The sequence below is a fragment of the Rhincodon typus genome, chromosome 18 (genome assembly GCF_021869965.1).
Source record: "Rhincodon typus isolate 14 chromosome 18, sRhiTyp1.1, whole genome shotgun sequence".
NCBI lineage: Eukaryota > Metazoa > Chordata > Chondrichthyes > Orectolobiformes > Rhincodontidae > Rhincodon > Rhincodon typus.
The window spans coordinates 48866884-48891021 of record NC_063349.1 but is presented as its reverse complement, the minus strand read 5'-3'; the positions used below and the strand labels follow the sequence as shown (position 1 = coordinate 48891021).

At 40.5% G+C, this 24138-nt stretch overlaps 1 protein-coding gene across 5 annotated transcripts in view; it reads left to right on the top strand.

Annotated features, from left to right (window-relative positions):
• Window positions 1-24138, top strand: part of rxylt1 (ribitol xylosyltransferase 1) — a 42184-nt gene that overhangs the window by 6490 nt on the left and 11556 nt on the right. For 3 of the 5 annotated variants that reach the window (XM_020527318.2, XM_048607488.1, XM_048607489.1), the window contains exons 2-5: window positions 9258-9461; window positions 13805-13907; window positions 15638-15952; window positions 21148-21318. In XM_020527318.2, the coding sequence (XP_020382907.1) occupies window positions 9258-9461; window positions 13805-13907; window positions 15638-15952; window positions 21148-21318 (793 nt within the window). The remainder of the gene's footprint in view (window positions 1-9257; window positions 9462-13804; window positions 13908-15637; window positions 15953-21147; window positions 21319-24138) is intronic. The other 2 variants (XM_048607490.1, XM_020527319.2) reach the window with 2 other exon arrangements.

Sequence of the window (24138 nt, the reverse complement as noted above, 5' to 3'; positions counted from 1 at the left end):
CACCCTCTCTGTGAAAAGTTGCCTCTCAGGTCTTTTTTAAGTCTTCTCGTCTCACCTTAACATATGCTCCCTAGTTTTTAATTCTTCGTCCTAAGGAAAAGATTTTTGCTATTCATCTTATCTGTGCCCCTCATAATTTTATAAACTTCTATAAGATCATCTTTCAAAACTCCTACAGTCTAGTGAAAAAAAGTCTCAGCCTATCCAGCATCTCCTTATAACTTAATCTCTCCATTCCCGGCAACGTCCTGGTAAATCTTTTCTGAGTCCTGTCCGATTTAATAATACCTTTCCTAGGATGAGAAAGTAGAAATTAGTAGACCAACAAGTTAGCTAGTATGGTGGAATAGATTTAAGACTGCATGACTTTATGCTGTTTCTATTTCTTCTGTCATCTATCTAAGCTACTGCAAATGTGGTCACAGTGTCCTCAGATTTAATAACCTTTTTCATTTGTGGATCATTGCTGCATATCACATGAATATGTTTATTTGAAGTAATATCTCATAAAATCAACACAATAAGCTTTTTTCTGAGAAATTAATGCTTATCTTACATCAACATTAGTCAAATGAATCAACAATGAACATAAATTTGTTGAATGTAAAATCTGCTAAGAATATTTCAATTTCATTGTTACCTCTCAAGCAATACTCATGAAACACATGCCATATTTTGCATTTGAGATTAAATTTTGTTTACGATTATTCAATCCACATAGATGTTTTGCTCTAGTTATTTTGAGACTTCAAGTTTGTCTTTAATCACAGTGTTCTGCTTACCGTGCCCCACCTCCACCTCCCAAGTTTAGTATAACAAAGAAATTAAAGTAATTTGAGTTTCAGAAGCCACGTCTTTGATTTGAATTGGATCAATGGTTCTCACATTATTTCATCTGCACACCACATGGAGGTGACTAAAGCGCCCATTGGCCACCTACCAATCTGATCCTACCCACTTTTGCTTTACACGACAAAGGAAATCCATCAAGTTAATGGGAACTATGAATATTTTGATGCTATTTTGTAACTAAACGTATTAAGTTTATGTGCTTTGGGTAGGGTAGGGCCAATCAAGGATTGTAAAGGGAATTTGTGCACGGAGCCTAAAGAGATAGGAGAGGCCTTTACTGAATACTTTTCTTCGGTATTCACAACCTAGTTGAAGAGGAGGACAGTGTGAAACAGGCTGGTAGGCTAGAGGAGGTCGATGTTAGTAAGGAAGATGTGCGAGGAAGTTGAAGATAGATAAGTCCCCCGGGCCTGATGGGATTTATCCAAGGATTCTATGGGAAGCAAGGGAAGAGATTGCAGGGCCTTTGGCGATGATCTTTTCGTCCTCACTGTCCACGGGTATAGTGCCGGAAGATTGGAGAGAGGCAAATGTCATTCCCTTGTTCAAAAAAGAGAATAGGGATAACCCCGGAAACTAAAGGCCAGTTAGTCTTACATCAGTGGTGGGCAAATTATTGGAAAGGGCTCTGAGAGATAGAATTTATGATCACTTGGAAAGGCACAGTTTGATTCATAATAGTCAGCATGGATTTGTGAGGGGTAGATCATGCCTCACAAGCCTTATTGAATTCTTTCAAGAAGTGACCAAACACGTGGATGAAGATAGAGTAGTGGATGTGGTATACATGGATTTAAGTAAGGCGTTTGATAAGGTTCCCCATGGTAGGCTCATGCAGAAGGTAAGGAGGCATGGGATAGGGGGAAAAGTGGCAGATTGGATTCAGAATTGGCTGACTCTTAGAAGACAAAGGGTGGTAGTGGACGGAAAATATTCAACATGGTGCTCAGTTACGAGTGGTGTACCACAAGGATCTGTCCTGGGTCCTTTTCTTTTTGTGATTTTTGTAAATGATTTGGATGAAGGAGTGGAAGGGTGGATTAGCAAGTTCACGGACAATACGAAGGTGGGTCGCGTTGTGTACAGTGCGGAGGGCTGTTCTAGGTTACAAAGGGACATTGATAGGATGCAGAGCTGGGCTGAGAAGTGGCAGATGGAGTTTAACCCTGAAAAGTGTGAGGTGATTTGTTTTGGAAGGACAAACTTGAAAGCAGAATACAGGGTTAACGGAAAGATTATTGATAGTGTGGAGGAGCAGAGGGATCTTGGGGTTCATGTTCACAGTTCCCTGAAAGCTGCCACCCAGGTGGATAGAGTTGTTAAGAAGGCGTATGGTGTGTTAGCTTTCATTAATAGAGGGATCGAGTTCAAGAGCCACGAAGTTACGCTCCAGCCGGACAAAAGCCTGGTGTGGCCACATCTGGAGTATTGTGTCCAGTTCTGGTTGCCTCATTACAGGAAAGATGTGGAGGCGTTGGAAAAGGTGCAAAGGAGATTTACCAGGATTTTGCCTGGAATGGAGGGAAAGTCTTACGAGGAAGAGCTCGGGCTTTTCTCTTTAGAACAACGAAGGATGAGAGGTGACTTGATAGAGGTGTACAAAATGGTCAGAGGTATAGATAGAGTAGACAGCCAGAGATTTTTTCCTAGGGTGGAGGTAGCTATTACGAGGGGGCATAGTTTTAAAGTGAGTGGAGGTAGATACAGGGGAGACATCAGAGGTAGGTTCTTTACTCAGAGAGTGGTAGGGGCGTGGAATGCATTGCCGGAGAGGGTAGTGGAGTCGGCCTCATTAGGGGCATTTAAGTGGCTACTAGATAGGCATATGGATGATAGTATAAGGTAGGGGTGGAGGTTAGATAGACCTTGGGATTAGGGTAAAATTTCAGCACAACATTGTGGGCCGAAGGGCCTGTACTGTGCTGTACTGTTCTATGTTCTGTGTTACTGAGTGTCATAAATGAATTATTAATTCATGCCAGAAACAGAAGTATAGATTCTAAATATCAGTACAAGAGAACATTACAGGAGGGTGTAGACAGGCTGGTCAGATGAGCTGACAAGTGCCAAGTAGAATTCAAGTACAAGTACAACCTGATGCATTTGGACAGGACAAACAAACCAAGGGAATACGTGATGGATGGCAGAACCCCGGGAAGCACCAGGGATCAGAGGGACCTTGGTGTGCGTGTCCACCAGTCCCTTAAGGTAGTAGCGCAGGTAAATAAAATGATAAGGCATTTGGGATTTTTGCCTTTATTAGCTGAGGCATAGAGTTTAAGAGCAGGGAGGTTATTGCTGGAACTGTATAAAGTGTTAGTTAAGCTACAGCTAGAGTATTGTGAACAGTTCTGGAATTCTGGAATATATTGTAGGAGGAATGTATTTGCACTGGAACGGATACAGAGGAGCTTTATCAAAATATTGCCTGGGCTGGAGGGTTTCAGTTATGAAGAGAGATTGGACAGACTAGGCTGTTCTCCCTGCAGCAGAGACAATAGAGAGAGTACATGACTGAGATATAAACTTGTGAGGGACATAGGGTAGACAGGAAGGAACTTTTCCCCTTGGTGGAGCGATCAGTGACCAGGACATAGGTTTATGGTAAGGAGCAGGAGGTTTAAAGGAGATGGTGAAGAATGAGTGTGGTAGGAATCTGGAACTCACTGTAAGGGTGGCAGAGGCAGAAGCCCTCATCAGGTTTAAGAAGTATTCAGATGTGCAGTTGTGATGGCAAGACATACAAGTATATTGGCCAAGTGCTGAAAAATGGGATTGGAATAATTTGGTGCTTGTTTTTGACTGGTGCAGAGTCAGTAGTCTGAAGGGCTTGTATTCTGTATTGTAGACCTTAAACAGAAATTGCTGGAGAAACTTAGCCAGCCTGACAGTATTTGTAGAGAGAGTGAAACAGTTAATGTTTCAAAACTAATATGACTGTTCTGCCAAAGACCAGAGAATTTCTAGCGCTTTCAGTTTTTATTTCAGATCTCTAGCATCCGCAGTAGAGTCATAAATATACACAGCACAGAAATAGATCCTTTGGCCCAACTCATCCATGCTGACCACATATCCTAAAAAATCTAGTCCCATTTGCCAGCATTTGGCCCATATCCCTCTAAACCTTTTCTATTCATATACCCATCCAGATGCCTCTTAAATGTTGTAATTGTACCAGCCTCCACCACTTCTTCTGGCAGCTCATTCCATACATGCACCACCATCTGTGTGAAAAAGTTGCCCCTTAGGTCCCTTTTAAATCTTTCCTCTCTCACCCTAAACCTATGCCCTCTAGTTTTGGACTCCCCCACCCTGGAAGAAGACCTTGTCTATTTATCCTATCCATGCCCCTTATAATTTTATAAGCCTCTATAAGGTCACCTCTCAGCCTCTGACTCTGCAGAGAAAATAGCCCCAGTCTATTCAGCCTTTCCGTATAGCTCAAACCCTCCAACCCTGGCAACATCCTTGTAAATGTTTTCTGAACCCTTTCGAGGTTCACAAATTCCTGGGAGACCAGAATTGAATGCAGTATTCCAGTAGTGGGCTAACCACTGTCCTGTACAGCTGCAACATGACCTCCCAACTCCTATACTCAATACACTGACCAATAAAGGCTCAGTTTGAATTACTTCCCATGTGATCATTGCCTTTGTCTCCACTTCGTGCTTTTTAAAAGTACCGTTTTGATTGTTTTCCCCCCAAAGTTTCAAAACAATGCAACAGCTTATTAAAAGTAATTACTACTCGTAGGATTTGAGGAAATCAGCTCCAACACTGAAAATACCTCAAAAAAGGAGCAGCTGCTACAGACACAATTTTTTTCAGGTCTCCATAATGGATTACCAGGAATCCTATTTTGCTTTGTTTTCACAAGAGAACACATTGATTTGAAAATGTTACAAAATCAACACAATAAACTTCTTTTGAGAAACTAATGCTCATTTTACATCTACATTAATCAAATCAGCCGTTTTAAGTACATAAAAGTACACGCATTTGCTTATAAAACTACATTCTTGTCCATGCTATGCTGACTTGTGCCCTGCACTTTGGAATCAGTCTGTCTGTGTAATGCCATGAAAATGATGGGGATGAGATTCTGGCCTTTTTTAATCGACTTTTCTCTATTTTATCTGTAATTTCTGCTTTGATATAAGATTTCAAACGTATTTTGTCTTTACATTGTAATATCGCTTTCTTCCACTGACCTACCGAGTTTTTACAAGCAGGTCTTTCCATTTTGTGTCAAATTGGTCTGTCAAAAACTTGGTTCAGTGTTTTGCTTGGACTAAAGGATTTAATCTTTCAATATGTTTTCAGAGTGGGAGAATATTTGAGTTGTTTTTAATTTAGGTATATAGGGAAGTGGAGCAATTTGGCTTAATGTTTCTGGAATCCTGATCTGCCTGAAACATCCTGAGCCACATTTTTCTTTCCTTGTGCCTTTTGTAAATTCACAGTTAGACTTACCAATCTGTTAAAAGAACTGTCAACTTCTGATTTGCTGCCCCACATCTTTTTTTCTGAGTTCTTGTCGAATTTCTGTCTATTCTGTTCACTATTACTCCTGTCTTTTCCAAAGAGCTAACTTTCTTCGGCTTACTTTTCTCCTTCTCCAATCTGAATGATTTTGATGAACAGTCCTCAATATTTGGAAGGATTTTCTGTCGTCCACACATCCCCCCCCCACACGCATATACACACACATACATCCACATATATATAAACACAACAGAGTTGCTGGAGGCTTTTATACCAGGCTCTGAATTAACAGAGATTAGTTAAATTGCCTCTAATTTTGCATTAGACATCTGTCATCTGTCTTCTACAAAGACAGTGTTTTCTTTTGTAGCATACGGTTACATATTGATACTGAATGAATTCTGAAGACTTGTTCTTTGCTCAGTTGATGGCAGCAGCTGGAGACCACAATTTTCCTCAGCGTTTCTAGGCTGTAGAGTAGTTATAATTAGGTACTTTAATTATCCTAATAAAGGCTGGAGTAGATATTGTGTAAAGGGCCGAGCGTGGAAAGAGAGCCTGAAGTGTGTTGAGAAGAATTTTCTAGGTCACCATGCTTCCAGTTGAATGAGAAAACAGACATTCGTTCTCAGGAATGAGGTGGACCAAGTGGATCAAGTGTCAGCAGGGCAACATTTGGGGACAGTGCTCGTCATATAAGGTTTAGTTTAACCATGGAGAGGGAAAAGTGCAATCGGGGGTTAAAAAAAATTCTGTGCTGGAGGGCTAATTTTGTTGGAATAGGAACAGATCTGCCTCAGGTAAATTGGAACCTTAGATTGGAAGACAAAACTAAAGTGGAAGAGGAGATAGTTCCAGTACAGTCTAAATATGCTTCCATGACACGAAATGACAAGTCAAACAAAACCAGTGCTCACTGATGGCAAAAGGTATAGAGAGTAAGATGAAACAGATAAAGGGTAAATATGACAAATGTAAGATGGATAATACAATTGAGAATCTGATTTAATACAGGAAGTTTAGAGGCTAAGAGGAAAATGAATTAGAGAACAGCGAGTGTGAGAAGAGGCTGACAGCTAACATAAATGGAAATTCAAAAGTCTTCAAATAGTATATAAATAGCAAAAGAGATAAGAGGAGATATGGAACTGATGAGGTTCCAACAAAGGAAATTAAGAATGGAGGCAAAAGGCATAGCTGAGGGAAACCCCTCTTCTCCCCACCTTCCCCAAATGCCACTTTGCATCCCTCTTTACCAAGGAGGAAGATCTGACTGAAGTCACAGTGAAAGAGGAGGTAGTTGAGACAGAAATTTTGATAAAGTGGACATACTTGAGTGTTGACAGTGTTTAAAAGTGGCAAGTCTGCAGACAGTAGTTTAAAATAGTTATGGAAAAGGATAAGTCTTGCATAAAAGTTAAAGTTCTTAATTGGAGTAAGGCAAATTTTGAGGAACAAGAACTTTCAAAAGCTAATGGAGTAGACTGTTCACAGTTAAAGGGATGTCTGATAAGATGGAGGCCTTCAAAAGTGTGATAACGAGAGTTCAGAGGCATTATGTTCCTGTTAGAGTGAAAGGCAAGGCTGGTAAGATGAGGGAACAATGGATGAATAAAGATATTGAAGTTCTAGTCAAGAATAAAAAATATGTTAGATATAGACAACTGGGATCAACCGAAGATCAGTCTTGAAGAGTATAAAGAATGTAGGGCATTCTTAAGAAGGAAATCAGGAAGGCAAAAAGGGGATATGAGATCGCCTTGGCAGATAAGTTTAAAGATAATCCAGAAAGATTGTGCAAATACATTAAGAGCAAGAAAGCATCTAGAGAGAGGAGGACCCCTTAAAATTCAACAAGGTCATCTTTGTGTTGAACCTCAGGAGATGGAAGAGATATTAAATGAATAGTTCATGCCAATTTTACTGTTGAGAAAGAAATGGAGGCTAGAGATTTCCAGGAAAATATATTGATGTTTTGAAAACAGTTCATGTTACAGAATAGGAAGTGCTGGAGGTCTTAGAAAACATAAAGGTAGATAAATCTCCACAATGTGATCAAGTGTATCCCAGGACATTGTGGGAAGTGAGGGAGAAAATTGCAGGACCCCTAGCAGAAATATGTGTATCATCTATAAACACGGGTGAAATACTAGAGGGTGACTAATATTGTGCCATGTTTAAGAAAGGCTGTAAGGAGAAGCCTGGAAACTGTAGACCTGTGAGTCAGATATCGGTGATGGGTAATTGTTAAATGTGATTTTGAAAGATAGGATTAACATGCATTTTGAGAGGCAAGGATTGATTAAGGGTAGTCAGCATGGTTTTGTGTGATAACAAGGTGTAGAGCTGGATGAACACAGCAGGCCAAGCAGCATCAGAGGAGCAGGAAAGCTGACGTTTTGGGCCTAGACCCTTCTTCAGAAATGAGGCGAAGAGATTACAGGAGAGTTGCAGTGGGAGAGAGATCCACTGAGGTCTTTCCAGAGGCAGGAGGGTAACTTCTTCAAGGTAGGCATCCTTAGAAGAGGCTTTGCAGTGGGGTTAAAATTGTTTCAGAGATAGTAGGAACTGCAGATGCTGGAGAATCTGAGATGACAAGGTGTAGAACTAGGTGAACACAGCAGGCCAAGCAGCATCAGGGGAGCAGGAAAGCTAACGTTTCGGGCCTAGACCCTTCTTCAGAAATGGTTTTGTGTGAGTTTTTTAATGAAGTAACCAAAAAGATTGATGAGGGCAGGGTGGCAAATGTTGTTTACTTGGTTCTGCATGCCAGACTAATGAATAAAGTTGGAGACAAAATTGGTTTTAATGATAGGAGACAGAGGGTGGTGGTGGAGGAAGGTTGTTTTTTGAACTGGAGGCCTGTGACCAGCAGAGTTCCTCAGAGATCAGTCCTGGCCCACTTTTGTTTGGCATTTATATAAATGATTTGGATGAGAATATAGGAGATTTGCAGATGACACCAAAATTCGTATCACGATATAGGGGAAAGTGAAGAAGGTTATCTAAAATTGCAAAGAGATCTTGATCAATTGGGTCAGTGGGCTGAGGAGTGGCAGATGGAGTTTATTTTGGAGAAATGTAAGGTGTTGCATTTTGGTAATACAAACAAGGAGAGGGCTTGTACAATTACTGGTAGGGCGCTGGGTGATGTTGTAGAACAGACAGACTTAGGGATTCAGGTGCATAATTCTTTGAAAATTGCCTCACAGGTAGATAGGGTGGTTAAGAAGGCATTCAGCACACTTCCCTCATTGCTCAGAGTATTGCTTTGAGTATAGGAGGTGAAACGTCATGTTGAGATTGTACAGGACGTTGGTGAGACCGCTTCTGCAGTACTGTGTGCAGTTCTGGTCGCCCTATTACAGAAAGGATATTATTAAACTGGAGAGGGTTCAGAAACAATTTACCAGGAAGTTGCCAGGAATGGAGAGTTTGAGTTATAAAAATAGACTGGAAAAACTGGGACTATTTTCACTGCAGTGTAGCAGGTTTAGGGGTGACCTTATTGAGGTTTATTTAATTATGAGGGACTTAGGTAAGGTGAATGACAAGAGTCTTTTCCCAAGGGTGGGCGAGTTCTGTCTCCATTGGTGTAATCAAAAAGCCCACTAGTATAGCCAATGTGTAAATAACCGCTAACAGGACAACTCACTGGGGTGCAACCTGCAGCTGTGAAACCTCATCCCGGCTAGGCAAGGGGAGAAGAAGAAAATCGCAAGAAAAGCCTTAAACAGGAGAAGTACATTTATGATACATTGAAAATTTTTTTGTCTGTAAAAGTTTCTGTTATTTTGGGAATAAATATTGTATTAATACTATGTAAACATGTCTGAGTTATTCCACAAGAATGCTTTTGTTCCTAAGATGTTGAGATAGAGACTTTTCTCTCATGTACTCTGTTAAATATGGATTTGCAGACAGTGTTCGTCCATTGCAGAATGTTGAAGAGCAAAATGATTTTCAACAGCCAGAACGAGACGATGAGTGGAATCCATGGGAAGAGGATGAAAAGATAGAGAGTGCTTTACAGCATAAAGCTCAGCTACAGGGATTTCAGAAACAAATTTTACAAAACCGATCCAGACAGAAGAAGGTACAGATCTGGGGCAAAGCTGCAATTGGTAAATCCACTTTGGAAATATTTGTTTATGTACATCATACTTCAATGCTGCATTTTGTTTTTACTGACTCTGTAAAATATATTCCAATTAATTTCAATTACTGGGAGAATATATTTTGCAGCAATAATTGTTCAGTTTAAATGTATGTATTTGTGTGGTCTGTTTAGACCTGCTTTCGGAATAAGTTGCCTCAACCTCTCTCATAGCTGTTAGGAAGGAAGTTGGTATTGTCTTCCATGATAACGGGATTTGAAATCTGCGAACTGTGTAACTTTGCACGTTCTGGGCTGAGACTGTTTTTCATTTTTGCTTAGCTTCCTTTGACTGAGCGTGTAAACAGGTAGCCTTACTTTCACGCCTCTATAGAGCTAGTTAAATCTTGCCTAATGTTCTCCCATCCACGTTTTCCGGTGTCTGCTCACATTTCTCTCTCTGCTGTATCTTGTTTGTTTTCTTCTTTCCCTATTAGTGAGTGTGCTATATATAAGAGATGCATTAAAGAGGCCTGAGATGAGTAATGTAGCTTCTTTATGTTGTTTTCTTATTGCTGGGGATAAGTGTTGAACGTAATTGCAGCCTCCAGCTGCTGCTGAGCAAAGAGCAGGGCTCCAGAATCAACTTTGCATCAATAAGTAACTCAATGCTACAAAGCAAACATTGTCTTTGCAGAACACTGGTGACAGATGGTTCTTGCACAAAGGCAATGCTTGAGGCAAGTTAAATAATCTCATTCAAGATGCTAAGAGTCTCGCTCTGTAGAAGTCAGAACCTGGATTATTCCCTGAAATATACATGCAATACCGCACTCTTCTGTTCATCCTGTGACATATTCTGAGTTCTGAGCTATTGCCTATCATTGCCTCGAATTTAGCATTATCAACAATTTAGGCAAATTTGCAATGTGTTTCTGAACCCAAGCTTTTAAGTTGTTATGTGGCCATTTGTATATAACTGAATATCAGAATAATCTGGTTTAGTTTGATATTGACTTTCCATGTGCTGCTCATAGTTTTAGACTGTCCTGCAAACGTAACACAAGAATGGCAATATCCGTACACAATGGCTCATCCATTGGAATTGGTTCTTCGTAACCCTGGTTTCAATGCTGGAGGGTGCAGCTTTATGGAGGAAAATCAGATTTGTACAATGGTCTTCCCATTTGATCCCAATAATTCAATATTCTGAAGCTCGGAATATGATGTCAGTGGATTGTTCAGGTTTTGTTGCAGTAGGGCTGGTTGCCACAAAGTCTTGTAGACCAGAGCCTAGATTGACTTCCAGAGGATCCTATTATCAAAGGCATGTTGTTGCAGCTTGAAGAAGATCGCACTGGCACAGTTGAATCTAAGCTGGCCTACTTTGTTGATGGTGGTCCCTTGGAAAGTTGGCTCCTAAGTAGAGATGCTGCACATATTCCAGAGACACCCCATCCACATAGGTGGTGTGGTGGATGCTCAATTGGCCTGGGGAAGATTAGAATCATGGAATCTCTACAGTACAGGTAGAGGCCATTCGGCCCATCATGTCTGCACTGAAGAGCACCCACCCACATCCACCTGTCCCCATATTACTCTGCATTTACCAAGGCTAACCAACCTAGCCTGAACATCACTGGACACTGTGGGTCAATTTCGCATGGTCAAACCACCTAATTTGCATATCTTTGAACTGTGGGAGGAAATTGGAGTACCCAGTGGAAACCCACACAGACATGCAGAGAAAATGAAAACTCCACATAGACTGTCACCCAAGGCTGGAATCGAACCTGGGTCTCTGGTGCTGTGAGGCAGCAGTGCTCACCACTGTGCTGTCCTAGTTGTTGGAGGACCTTCGTCTTAACAATATTTAAGGACAGGCCAAACTTCATAGACGAAGCACTGGAAGGTAAAGTGTTTTGAGTGTAGGATTTGAAACTGGCCACTTTTACATCCATACGAGGGTCAAACATGGTTGTGTAATCACCCCCACCTTATTCGTCATTGACCTGAGCATCATTATCTACCTCATCTGTGATAACTTACCACCCATTGTCAGCATCCAGTATCGTCTTGATGGCAAGCTCTTCCGACTTCTGGGCCAAAACAACACTCAATACAACAGAAACAGATGACTGCTGCCTGATGGCTCATTTGGCAGGACGCTTGACTCCTTTAAAATAGGAGCATGAATAGGCCATATGGTCCCTGAAGACTGTTCCACCAAAATAGCATTGTAATTGATGTTCTACCTCATTTCCACTTTTCCACCCTATCTCCATATGATTCCCTTAGTGTCCCAAAACTACTGATTGTAAATTTTGGATATGTGACTGAGCATCCACAACCCTCTTGAGTAGAAGAATGCAGTTGCTTACAGCCCCTTGAGTACAGATATTTCTTTCATCCTAGTGCAAAAATGACTACTAGCCCTTTATTCTGAGACTGTGAATCTCTAGGACAACACTCCATCCAGAGAAGCATCCTCTCAACATCTTCCCTGTCGAACCCCTGAAGTTGTTTATGTGTTTTAGGAGGGGAGAGAAGGAGGGGTTGCTGTGCACAAGCTGTGATCTGCTTTGTGGTGTGTTAAGAGACAGTGGAGAGCCTCGAGTTAGATTGGGAGATCTAGTCGTTGGGGTTGTTCTGTGGTTTGCTCCCACTTCCTCCTCCCTGGTGAAATTTCTGATTCAAGCATTTGCCGACTATGTGGCACAAACCAGAGATATGGGAAGTCTCCAGCCTCGTGCTATGTATTACCAACCTGTGGAAATATACTGCCCCTCTGTCTGTTTGAAAATATATCTGATGCTCCCCAGTGGCCTCTGGAAGACCATCTTGTGAGTTGCTGAGGTGTGCTCACCAGAGTCGTTGGTCAAATTTTCAATCCATGTGTTAACTGTTAGGAACAGGAGCCCTCAAGCCTGTTCCACCATTTAGTAAGATAATGGCTGATCTGTGGCCTAATTTCATATACCTGTCTTTGACCCATATCTCCTAATATCTTTGCTTAACAAAAACTTACCTCAGATTTAAAATTAATAACTAATCTAGCATCAACTGCTGTATGTGGAAAAGAGCTCCAAACTGCTATCTTCTTAATGTGTAAAAATGCTTCCTAACATCTCTTCTGAACGAAATAAAAACTGAAAGAACTGCAGATGCTGTAAATCAGGAACAAAAACAGAAGTTGCTAGAAAAGCTCAGCAGGTCTGGCAGCGTCTATGAAGAAAAAATCAGAGTTAACGTTTCAGGTCCGGTGACCCTTCCTCAGAACTTCTGATTTTTCAGCAACTTCTGTTTTTGATCTCTTCTGAACGGACTGGCCCTAATTTTTAGACTATGCCTCCTAGTTCTGGAATCTCCAACCAGCGGACATAGTTTGTCTTTATCTACCCTGTCTTTTCCTTTAATATCTTGAAGACTTCAAACAGATTACCACTTAACCTTCTAAATTCTAAAGAAAAGAGGCCTAATTTGTATGATTTCTCCTCATAACAAAGCCCAAAGTCCAAGTATCATTCTTTTGAACCTAAATTGTACTCCCTCCAAGGCAGTATATTCTTCCTGAGGTCCCAGATCTGCTCACAGCACTCCAAATGGTGTCTAACCAGGATTATATCTCAGCTGGAATGGCATTGGCGATGCTACAGTTCACTACAGCCCTAGCTTTGGGAGATAAAAATGAATCATATTCAGCTCTTGAGCACTATACCACAAACCTAGCTTCAAGTACAGGCAGAGGAATGTCAAATAAAGATAGAATTGGGCTTATTGATGACAATACTGTCCTATGCTACTGAAATCTTCACTATGAAAGCTGACAAAAGAATAATGATTACCTTGGCAAGGAATCAGGAACGATCCAGTATCCACAGAATAAACCTAAACAGCAGACAGCACCTTCTGAATGCAAGTAAAGAATTGCCAAGAAAAGCAGAACCATATTGAAGGGTTCTGAGTTACACGGTACATTTAAATGTCATACATATGGTTCCCTGGGTTCTGATTAAAAAGCTTATTGTTTGACTGTGATGGCTAGAAAGGATTCTTGATCCAGTTCTCAATGCCTGTGAACCCATTGCATTAACCTGATTCCATCACCATTCAAAACCACCAACGTACAGACTTAAAGAATAGCTAAGTTTCTTCTTGTAGTCAGTGTTTGCACCTTGGAGGATTGGAATAAGGTAGGGTCCTATTTTAAGAATTTGCAAATGTTCATAAAACACTTTTGTATCCATAGAAAAAATAATGTCATTTAAAAACCTCTTTCTGAAGTCAATTGTTCATATGCCTGGTACTGATACTGTTGCATAATAACTGGCTTTCAGTTCTACAGCTCTAAACCCTTCCTCTTTAAAATAGGGCTTTATCTCTGGCAGCATATTCTTGGTGGCCAGCTTACACCAAACGATGTGACAGCTCACTGGAGAGAAGGGCAACTGAAGGCTGGAAATTTACATCTTAGGTAAAAGTTTACTATCACATGAATTTTGGATTTTGTTCTGCATAAGAGAGAGACTTTTACCCAAAGCAATTTTGAGGCTATTGTCAGGAACTAACTTTCTAAATTGTCTTTCCTAATGCCTTGATCCATGCCCTACCAAAATGAAAACTTATTAACTTTGCACCACATTTGTGTTTTGTTGTGATGATTTATTGAATAAAGCCCAGTGGTTTTAGTTTATGGGTAGTGAATAGAAAGCAGGAAGGAGATAGGCAGTGGACCTGTATCCAGATATTAAAAATCTTTAATAAAAAGTAATACTGCCAAGGGACTTTGAACAATAAATCTAATTCCTATCATCAAAAAGGGATATAGAACTAGCTTAGGGAATTATAAACTAGTAGCAGGAAAGGTACTTACAGTCAAGATCATTTGGTAAAAATGTATTGTTTGAAAATGTTTTATAGAATCATAGAATCCCTACAGTGTGGAAACAGGCCATTCAGCCCCACAAGCCCACACCAACGCTCCGAAGAGCATCCCACCCAGACTCACCTCTCTACCCTATTCCTGTAACTCTGCATTTCCCATGGTGAATCCACCTAATGCACACAACCCCGAACACTCTGGGCAATTTAGCATGGCCAATCCACCTGATCTGCACATCTTTGGACTGTGAAGGAAACCAGAGCATCTGGAGGAAACCCACTCAGACACAGGGAGAATGTGCAAACTCCACACAGATAAAAACCAAAAGAACTGCGGAGGCTGTAAATCAGGAACAAAAACAAAGTTGCTGGAAAAGCTCAGCAGGTCTGGCAGCATCTGTGAAGGAGAAAACAGAGTTAACGTTTCGGGTCCGGTGACCCTTCCTCAACTCAGATAGTTGCCTAAGGTCGGAATTGAGCTTGGGTCCCTGGCACTTCGAGGCAGCAGTGCTAACCACTGAGCCACCATGCCATCCCAAACCAAAGTGAAGAATGTGGACACCGATCCCACTACCTTTCGCAGTGCTTTATGTTAAAGTACTTCTCTCTTTTCCCCCCTGCTTCATAATCTTTATTTCTTTGCTATCTTTCACTGCATCCATGCATTTAAGATTTTAAGCATTGTGAACACTGGTTTAAAATTAAATGGGTTTGGAATTACAGGATAATATTTCAGGATTTGACCTAACTTACTTTATAATAATGAAAATAGTTTTGTTCTTGTCATAAAATTAATTAAATTATTGTTTGAATTCTCCTTGGGGAAGTGAATGATGAGGGGTGATATGGGAGAGGTGCTGAAGATTTTATAGCATTTTGCAGTAAGTTGAGAGAACGTTTTTCCTGTTGGTAGGCCTGTTATTTAAAGGATACAGATTTAAAATCAATGGCAAAAGAACCAAAAAGGAGATGGAGTTTTTTTTAACCCAATGAGTTATGATCTGTGTTCATTGATTTAACAGGTAACAGAAACAATTCAATAGCAACCTTCAAAAAGAAATTTGTATCCTGGAATAGGAAAGGTAAAACAGGGTTATAGGCTAGAGCAAGAAAGGATTATTCAGCTAACTCTTTCAATGATCCTTCCTCACTGCTGCATGATTCCATGATTTGTCAAAACAGTACATTGGCCTAGATTGATAATGAAATGTGAACACTTTTCCTAATGGTTAAATTGGCCTCTTGCTGTAAATATTTTTCAACAGTACTATAGGATGCGATATGCCATTTCGCCTATTTTATTTTTACTTTATTTTTCTTCAGTTTCTGCACTGGTCCTACAGCAGTTCCTGGAAACATCCCACTAGATACTGAGAATGTGGTGCTTGTGCTAAATGGCAGGGAAGAAGAAAAGATCAAGTTTGCCACCCAGTGGCTGCACTATGTGCAGACACTCCTCCAGACAAACAAACTTCAACATGTAGCTGTAGTTCTCCTTGGCAATGAGAAGTGTGAAAATGACTGGATTGAACCCTACCTCAAAAAACACGGAGGATTTATCGATTTGATTTTCCTTGTGTATGACAGCCCTTGGGTAAATGAGGAGGATGTTTATCAGTGGCCACTGGGCGTGGCAACGTAAGTACATTGTTAGTTTATGGTACATTGCTCAGTTCCTAAGTGTACCTGCTTTACATTTGTTTATAATTTGGTAAGCTTTGTTTTACCTGTGTGCTACCTCTTGGTGACACAATTTGAAAAAAATGGCTTCAGATTTCACATCTACTTTGTCAACTCAGTAGTACCTTTCAACTTGCTCACAGTCACTTATTGCAGCCAATTAAATATTAGGAAGTTTAAAGCTACCAACTTTGGTAGTCACCACAAGCTCCATTCTCTAGCTGAACTATTGCATCCGTGGTGTCTTACTTGACTCCATGATAACTTCTAACCAGCTTGTGGACTTCATTTTGATGTTAGTTCTAGTTAAGTTGCTCTTCATCAAGCTTTAAAAAAAAAGCCCAAATGATGGGCACGTGATATCATGTAAATATAAATTGTGTTACCTCTCACTTTCTACTCTGCTTGACAGGTGGCCTTCAGAAGAGAGCCCATGCTTAGAAGCATACTGCTTTCTGCCACAAATGTATATAGGAAAATACAGCTTATTTTTCAAATGGTTTTCAACTTAGCTTTACAAAGTATTCCAGTACAGAAACAAACCATTTGGCCCAACTGATACTTTCTGATAGTTACACTATTTAACCAAAATTGTTCTTTTAATCATGGGTTCCACATTCTACCCACTGTCTGGATAAAGACGTTTCTTTTAAATTCTCTATTGTATTTATTTGAGACTATTTTATATTTATAGCCTGTTACAATCCCAGCTAATATTGCCACTGAACAAGTAAAAATCCCAGATAGAAATATAATGTGGTTTTGTTTCAGTTTAATGTGGTGGGCATTCACTGAAACACTGGTACCCAAGCTGCAGATTTTCTTTAACAGTAAAATAGATGTTTATTACATAAGAGAGAAAAATTAAAATAAAACAAACCAAGCAATCTAAATAAAGAACACAATTTGAAAGATCTTAAAACGCACAGCAAAAAAAAGTGTATCATTCCAAATAGATTGTGAGAAAAGAGATAAGTCAGAGGCTGGTGCAGTTGGGAAGATGCACAAGTTGGGAAGATGCACAAGTCAAATAGTCAAGGCAGGAGCAAGGCAGAGAATGAGATAAGACTGATAACTTAAACTGCATTTATTTCAATGCAAGAGGCCGACTGGGATACCATAGCTATTACAGAAACGTAGCTCAGGGAAGGGCATAACTGGCAGCTTAATGTTCCAGGTATAGATGCTATAGGAAGGATAGAAAGGGGGCAAGAGAGGAGGAGTGGCGTTTTTGCTTAGGGATAACATTACGGCCGTACTTGGGGAGGATATTCCTTGGAGTACGTTCAGGGAAGTTATTTGGGTGGAACTGAAAAATAAGAAAGGGAAGATCACCTTATTGGGGTTGTACTATAGCCCCTAGTAGTCAGCAGGAAATTGAGAGGCAAATATGTAAGGAACCTTAGATATCTGCAAGAATGGTAGGTTTGTAATGGTAGGGGATTTTAACTTTCCAAACATAGACTGGGACTGCCATAGCGTAAAGGGCTTAGATGGAGAGAAATTTGTTAAGTGTATATAAGAAAATTTTCTTATTCAGCATGTGGATGAACCTATTAGAGAAGGAGAAAAACTTGACCTTCTCTTGGAAAATAAGGAGGGCAAGTGACTGAGGTGTCAGTGGAGGAGCACTTTGGGACTGGTGATCATAATTCTATTAGTTTTAAAATAGTTATGGAAAAGGATAAACTTGATTTAAAAGTTCACGTTTTAAGTTGGAGTAAGGCTAATTTTGACAATATTAGGCAAGAACTTTCAAAAGTTGATTGAGAGAGGCAATTTGCAGGTAAAGGGGTGGTTGGAAAGTAGGAGGCCTTCAAAAATGAGATAACGAGAGTCCAGAGGCAGTATGGTCTTATTAGTGTGAAGGGCAAGGTTGGCACGAGTAAGGAACACTGGATGACTAGAGAAATTGAGGCTCTGGTCAAGAAGGTGGAGGAGGCATACGGCAGATATTGACAGCTGGGATTGAATGGAATCCCTCAAGGAGTATAAGGACAGTCAGAGTATAGTCGAGGGAAATCAGGAGGGTAAAAAGGGCACATGAGATGGCTTTGGCAAATAGGGCTAAAGAGAATCCAAAGAGATTTGACACATACATTAAGGGCGAAAGAGTTACTAGGGAGAGAACAGGCTCCCTTAAAGATTAATAAGGCCATCTATGTGTGGACCCACAAGAGATGCATGAGATACTAAATGAGTATTTTACGTCAGTATTTATTGTGGAGAAGGGTATGGAACCTGGAGAACTTGAAGAAATAAACCGTGATATCTTGAAAAGTGTGCCTATTACAGAGATGATGGACACTTTAAAATGCGTAAAGGTGAATAAATCCCCAGCACCAGATCGGGTGTATCCTCGTCTTTGTGGGAAGCTAGGGATGTGACTTCTGGGTTCCTTGCTGAGACATTTGCACGTTCGATAGCCACAGATGAGGTCCCAGAAGACTGGGGCTTGGCTAATGTGGTGCCATTATTTAAGAAGGGTGGTAAGCAAAAGCCAGGGAACTATAGACCAGTGAGCCTGACGTCAGTGATGGGTAAGCTGTTGGAAGAGATTCTGAGGGATAGGATCTCCATGTATTTGGAAAGGCAAGGACTAATTCGGGATAGTCAATGTGGCTTTGTGTGTGGGAAATCATGTCTCATTAACTTGTATTTTGAAGAAGTGACAAAGCAGATTGATGAAGGCAGAGTGGTCAACGTTGTTATTATGGACTTCAGCAAGGTGTTCAACAAGGTTCCGCATGGTAGTCTGGTTAGCAAGGTTACATCACATCCAGGGAGAGCTAGGCATTTGGATACAAAATTGGCTTGAATGTAGGAGACAGAGGGTGGTGGTTAGAGGGTTGCTTTTCAGACTGGAGGCCTGTGACCAGCGGTGTGCCACAAGGATCGTTGCTAGGTCAACTGCTTTCTGTAATTTATATAAATGATTTTGATGTGAATATAGGAGGAATAGTTAGTAAGTTTGCAGATGACACCAAAATTGGTGGTGTAGTGGACAGTGGAGGAGATTATCTCAGAGTACAACAGGGCCTTGATCAGATGGGCCGATGGGCTGAGGAGTGGCATATCAAGTTTAATTTGGATAAATGTGAGGTACTGCATTTTGGAAAGGCAAATCAGGGCAGGACTTATACACTTAATGGTAGGGTCCTGGGCAGTGTGGCCAAGCAAAGAGACCTTGGGCATCAGGGCTCATAGTTCCTTGAAGGTGGAGTCACAGGTAGTAAAGAAGGTGTTTGGTACGCTTGCCTTTATTGGTCAGTGCATTGAGTATAGGAATTGGAATGTCATGATGCAGTTAAGAATGTCAGGATGTTGTTAAACTTAAACTAAGAGTGCAGAAAAGATTGATAAAGATGTTGCCAAGACTGGAGGGTTTGGGCTGTAGAGAGAGGATGTATAGGCTGGGACTATTTCCCCCGGGGTGTCAGAGATTGAGGGGTAACCTTATACAGGTTTATAAAATCATGAGGGGCATGCAGAAGGTGAATAGTTAAGGGAGTCCAAAACTAGAGGGCATGGTTTAAGATCAGAGGGGGAAAATATAAACGGGACCTAAGAAGCAACTCTTTCAGGCAGAGGGTAGTGCATGTAAGGAATGAGCTGCGAGAGGAAGTGATGGAGGCTGGTATCATTACAACATTTAAAAGGCATCTGGATGAGTACATGAATAGGAAAGGTTTGGAGGGATATGGGCTAAATGCTGGCAAATGGGACTAAATTAATTTAGGATATCCAGTCGGCATGGATGAGTTATATCATAGAATCCCTACAGTGCGGAAACAGGTCCTTCGGCCCAACAAGTCCACACTGACCCTCAGAACATCCCACCCAGACCCATGCCCCTATAACCCACCTCACCTACACATCCCTGAACACTATGGGCAATTAAACAAGTTGGACCGAAGGGTCAGTTTCTGTGCTGTATGTATGTATGACTCTATTCCCCAACAATTTATAGCATTTCAAATCCGTAGAAATTATCCATCTGTGCCAAATCTTTAAGTTTGACATAACTGCTTCTGTGCAGTTCTGTCTCTGAAATATGAAGTAGTTTTACATAAATAATCATGAAACTGAAAGCTTATGCTATCCCAATCTTTTAATAATCTGCCCATTTCTAACTTTTAGTTTGGAAGCTTCACCAGCTAATCCTTGTACCAAGGTAACTGAGCTCCTTTTCATTTGTCCCAGACTGCTTAGAGAAACTATTTTTGCTTCTTACTCCAGTCATGTATCCTACAGATAACTGCCCTAACAGATTTCAATCCTCTCTTTCTCTAAACTAAAATCAATCCTTGATTATTCAAAACCAAAAGCAAATAAATGCATTTTAATTTTTGCTCCTTCTGTCATAAGCTCAACATTATCAACAGTCTTCGATTGGAATCCTGTCTGGGGATTTGCAGTTACCTGGTCTCCCCCTCATGCCTGGTTAGGTCACTGTTACTAGAAAGGACTCTCAGACCTTTTTATAAACCCTTCACAAAACCAACTATTACCTATATACCATTAGTTTGAAATCCCTTACTTTCAAAACGATATGAATATGTTTTAGTTTATACTCTTGAACTTTTTCGTAATCTTGAGCCTACTCTCAGGTCACTTTCTCAACATTCTGTCTTCTAAAGAGCCTCAGCCTGTTTGGTCTTGATCATTCAAGGTTTGATTAACATGTTCTGTTCGGTGCTGTGCCAGAGTATTAGTATGCAGTGCTCATATGTGTGCACAACTCATCACTTATCAAGTGATCTAAAAAGCACTCAAAATAGTACTGCAGCCCTCTCAGCCGGAGCACATCTGGCTCCCACAAGTCCCTGACCTCCAGCAACATTCTACTGCTTTCCACTTGGGATCTGTCTCAGGCTTCCACTGCTGCTACTGTCTAATCGCCAGTGGAAAGAGAAAGTTAAAATGCACCTCATGGGGAAGGAAAAAGTTGTTTGAATATTAATTGAGACTGAAGTTTGACCTTTAAAGGCTCTGGAAGTTCCCAGCACTCCATGAAGCAGACTGCTACATAGCAAATTAAGCATGTTGCATAAATGTTATCATTTGACCTTTAGAGTAAACAGGAACATTGTGGATCAAAATCCATCTGTTCGAAGGAAGATCTAATAATTACACTGTACTTCTTATTTCAGCTACAGGAACTTCCCCATTGTGGATCTCAACAACCTAATGTTGCATTCGTCAAGGCCATACTTGTGCAATTTCCTCGGAACTGTCTACAAAGGCTCCTCCAGGGAAATCTTGTTGAATGTGTTGAAACGGGAAAGACTCAATACAATGTGTCTTATCTCAGTTAGAGAACAGTAGGTCCTATTCTTTGTGTACCTCATCCTGCTTTTAAATGGCAACTACGTAGCTACTAAGCTTTAAGTAACTATTTTTTCTGGTATTTTCAGTAATATTGAGAAAACAGTTCTTTATGCCAGTAGAATTTCTGGAGAAGTGAAGGACAGACTTTGAAACAGGCCATTTGGCTCAGCAAGTCGACATTAATCTTGATGTTCCTCAAGTGCTAGCTCCCACTCTACTTCATTTAACCCTGTCTACATATACTTCTATTTCATTCTCTCTCATCTACTTAGTTCTGTTCCCCTTATAATGCTATTTGCCTCAAGCACTCTATGTGGTAGTGAATTCTACGTTCTCACCACTAAGCAGATAAATTTCTACTGGTATTCTTGTTAGATTTGGTTAACAACCATCTCACATTTATGGTTCCTAACTTGGGATTCTTCCATCAGTGAAAATATTTTCTTTACATAATCATACAATCCCTACAGTGTGGAAACAGGCCCTTCAGCCCAACAAGTTCACACTGACCCTCCGAGCATCCCACCCAGACCCATCCCCCTATAACCCACCTAATCTACACATCCCTGAACACTACAGGCAATTTGGTATGGTCAATCCACCTAGCCCAATCATCTTTGGACTGTGGGAGGAAACCGGAGCACCTGGACGAAACCCATGCAGACGTGGGGAGAATGTGCAAACTCCACACAAACAGTCACCCGAGGGTGGAATCGCACCTGGGTCCCTGGCGCTGTGAGGCAGCAGTGCTAACAACTGAGCCACTGTGCCTCCCATAATCTACCCTGTCTTTCATAATGTTATTGGTTGAAAGACTTGTTTGCAAATGGATTAGTCATCATGGATTCCTGCACCTAAATTGTGATACCATTTAATACTCAAAATGTGAAAGTGCTACCCATGAAGAGTGTTTTAGTAATGCTTTTAAAGAAATGGGTAATTATTTAGAACAGCAATTTGAGGGCCATTTCCCTGATGTAGACAGTAATGAGATGGATTAGACAAATCGCAATTAAAAAAGAGCGTAACTCCACTAACAATTGCTTTAAATGTTCATGCATTACATATACAATCAGTTAACAGATCATATATCCAATACAAAGAGATATGAATTACTGGCAATATCACCCTATTTCTACATTTGACTGGCTCACAGCTAGTATTACTTCAATTTTTATAAAAATTCCTGAAAGTGTACAAATTTCCTTCCCTCCTATTCTATTATTGAATACTCATTCAAATATGACATCCATAGGAATATTTTACAGACCTGTGCAAACCCAGTCTTGTTTGTCTGACATTTAGTCATAAAATGAAGTTACAGTATTGCAACCTGTTAGCTGAACCAGCTTATGCAGTAAACACAGATCAACGAGGTGAGCTGAACCTGGAGAATAAGTTACAATGAATCAAATTGCAGGGAGAGATTAATATTTATTTCAAAAATTTGTTTCAGGAGTAATTAAAATTTAAGGAAGTCAAAATGGCAGCTTTTCCAAATAGTAAGAACCAAACCAACCAAGAGATTAAGATAACAGAATATGCTGGAAGAAGTCAGCAAATCAAATAGTGTTCTAATGACACATGCTTACTGCATGAATTCAAATAGAGCGTACTGTGATATCTAAGCCTGCCTCCTACCTCCACATTTCTCCTGCCCAAAGTAAATGTGAGACTTAACACTGAAAGCCAAAGCAGTCATGGTGCTTATTATTGCAGATAAGTCTTTAGAGGCCAGTACCTTCTCAGTTACCGTTAACTTATACAAAACAGCTTGTCTTTTTTTTCTCCCCCCGCCCCATGCACTCAACGTATTTATTGCTGTCTCTCACTCTCCAAAGAGATTATTTCACAAAACTCTTGAAAAGTCTCTGCAAACTTCAAGTTGAGACTTGTTGGTGTGAACGAAATCATTCTGCATTAGAGAGAGAACAGTAGTTTGTATATTTATCCAATGATATATTACAGGGTGAGCATGGGTGGGGTAGATCAATCAGCTGCATGTATTAGGCTCAGCATCACAAGAATGGCCCCTGTTAACACACAACCTTCATTTCACATGCCTTCACAATGATTCCATCTAGGAGGAATCATGAAAGGTTTGCATTTTTATGACCTTGGAATGTCCCAGATCAATTTACTGCCAATGCAGTACTTTTCTAGTCACTGTTATAATGCAGCAAAGGGCAGCAGTTAATTTGCACATCATAAATATGATCAGCAATGTGACAAATAAGCAGTTAATTAGTAATGAGATAGTAAGAATTGCCAATGCTAGAATCAGAGACAACACAGTGTGGAGCTGGAGGAACACAGCAGGCCAGGCAGCATCAGAGGAGCAGGACAGTTGACGTTTCAGGTCGGGACCCTTCTCCAGCTCCATACTGTGTTGTCTCAGTTAATTAATGTTGGTTGAGTGATCAATGCTGTCCAAGAGAACAGAGACATCTCTCCAGATCTTCCTAAATAGTGCTTTGGGAATTTTCACTTCCACTTGAGACAGTGAATGGGCTTCTGCTTAATTTCTCATTGAAAAGACAGTACCTCTGATGGTATAGTATTCCGTCACTACTGCGTTGGTAATGTCAGTCTAGTTTTTTTTTTGCAATTTTTCTGACAAATTTATTGAAATGTAGAAAATGTATAACAGAATGAAATCTGTCATCCAAAAGAGACTTCTATTGGTGTTTAGGCTCATTTCTCTGGAGTGAAACTTGACCCCACAATTTCACAATTTGAAAATGAGACACAGCTGCTATAGGAAAGGAAAAAGAAGCACAGAGATAGCAGGAACTGCAGATGCTGGAGAATCC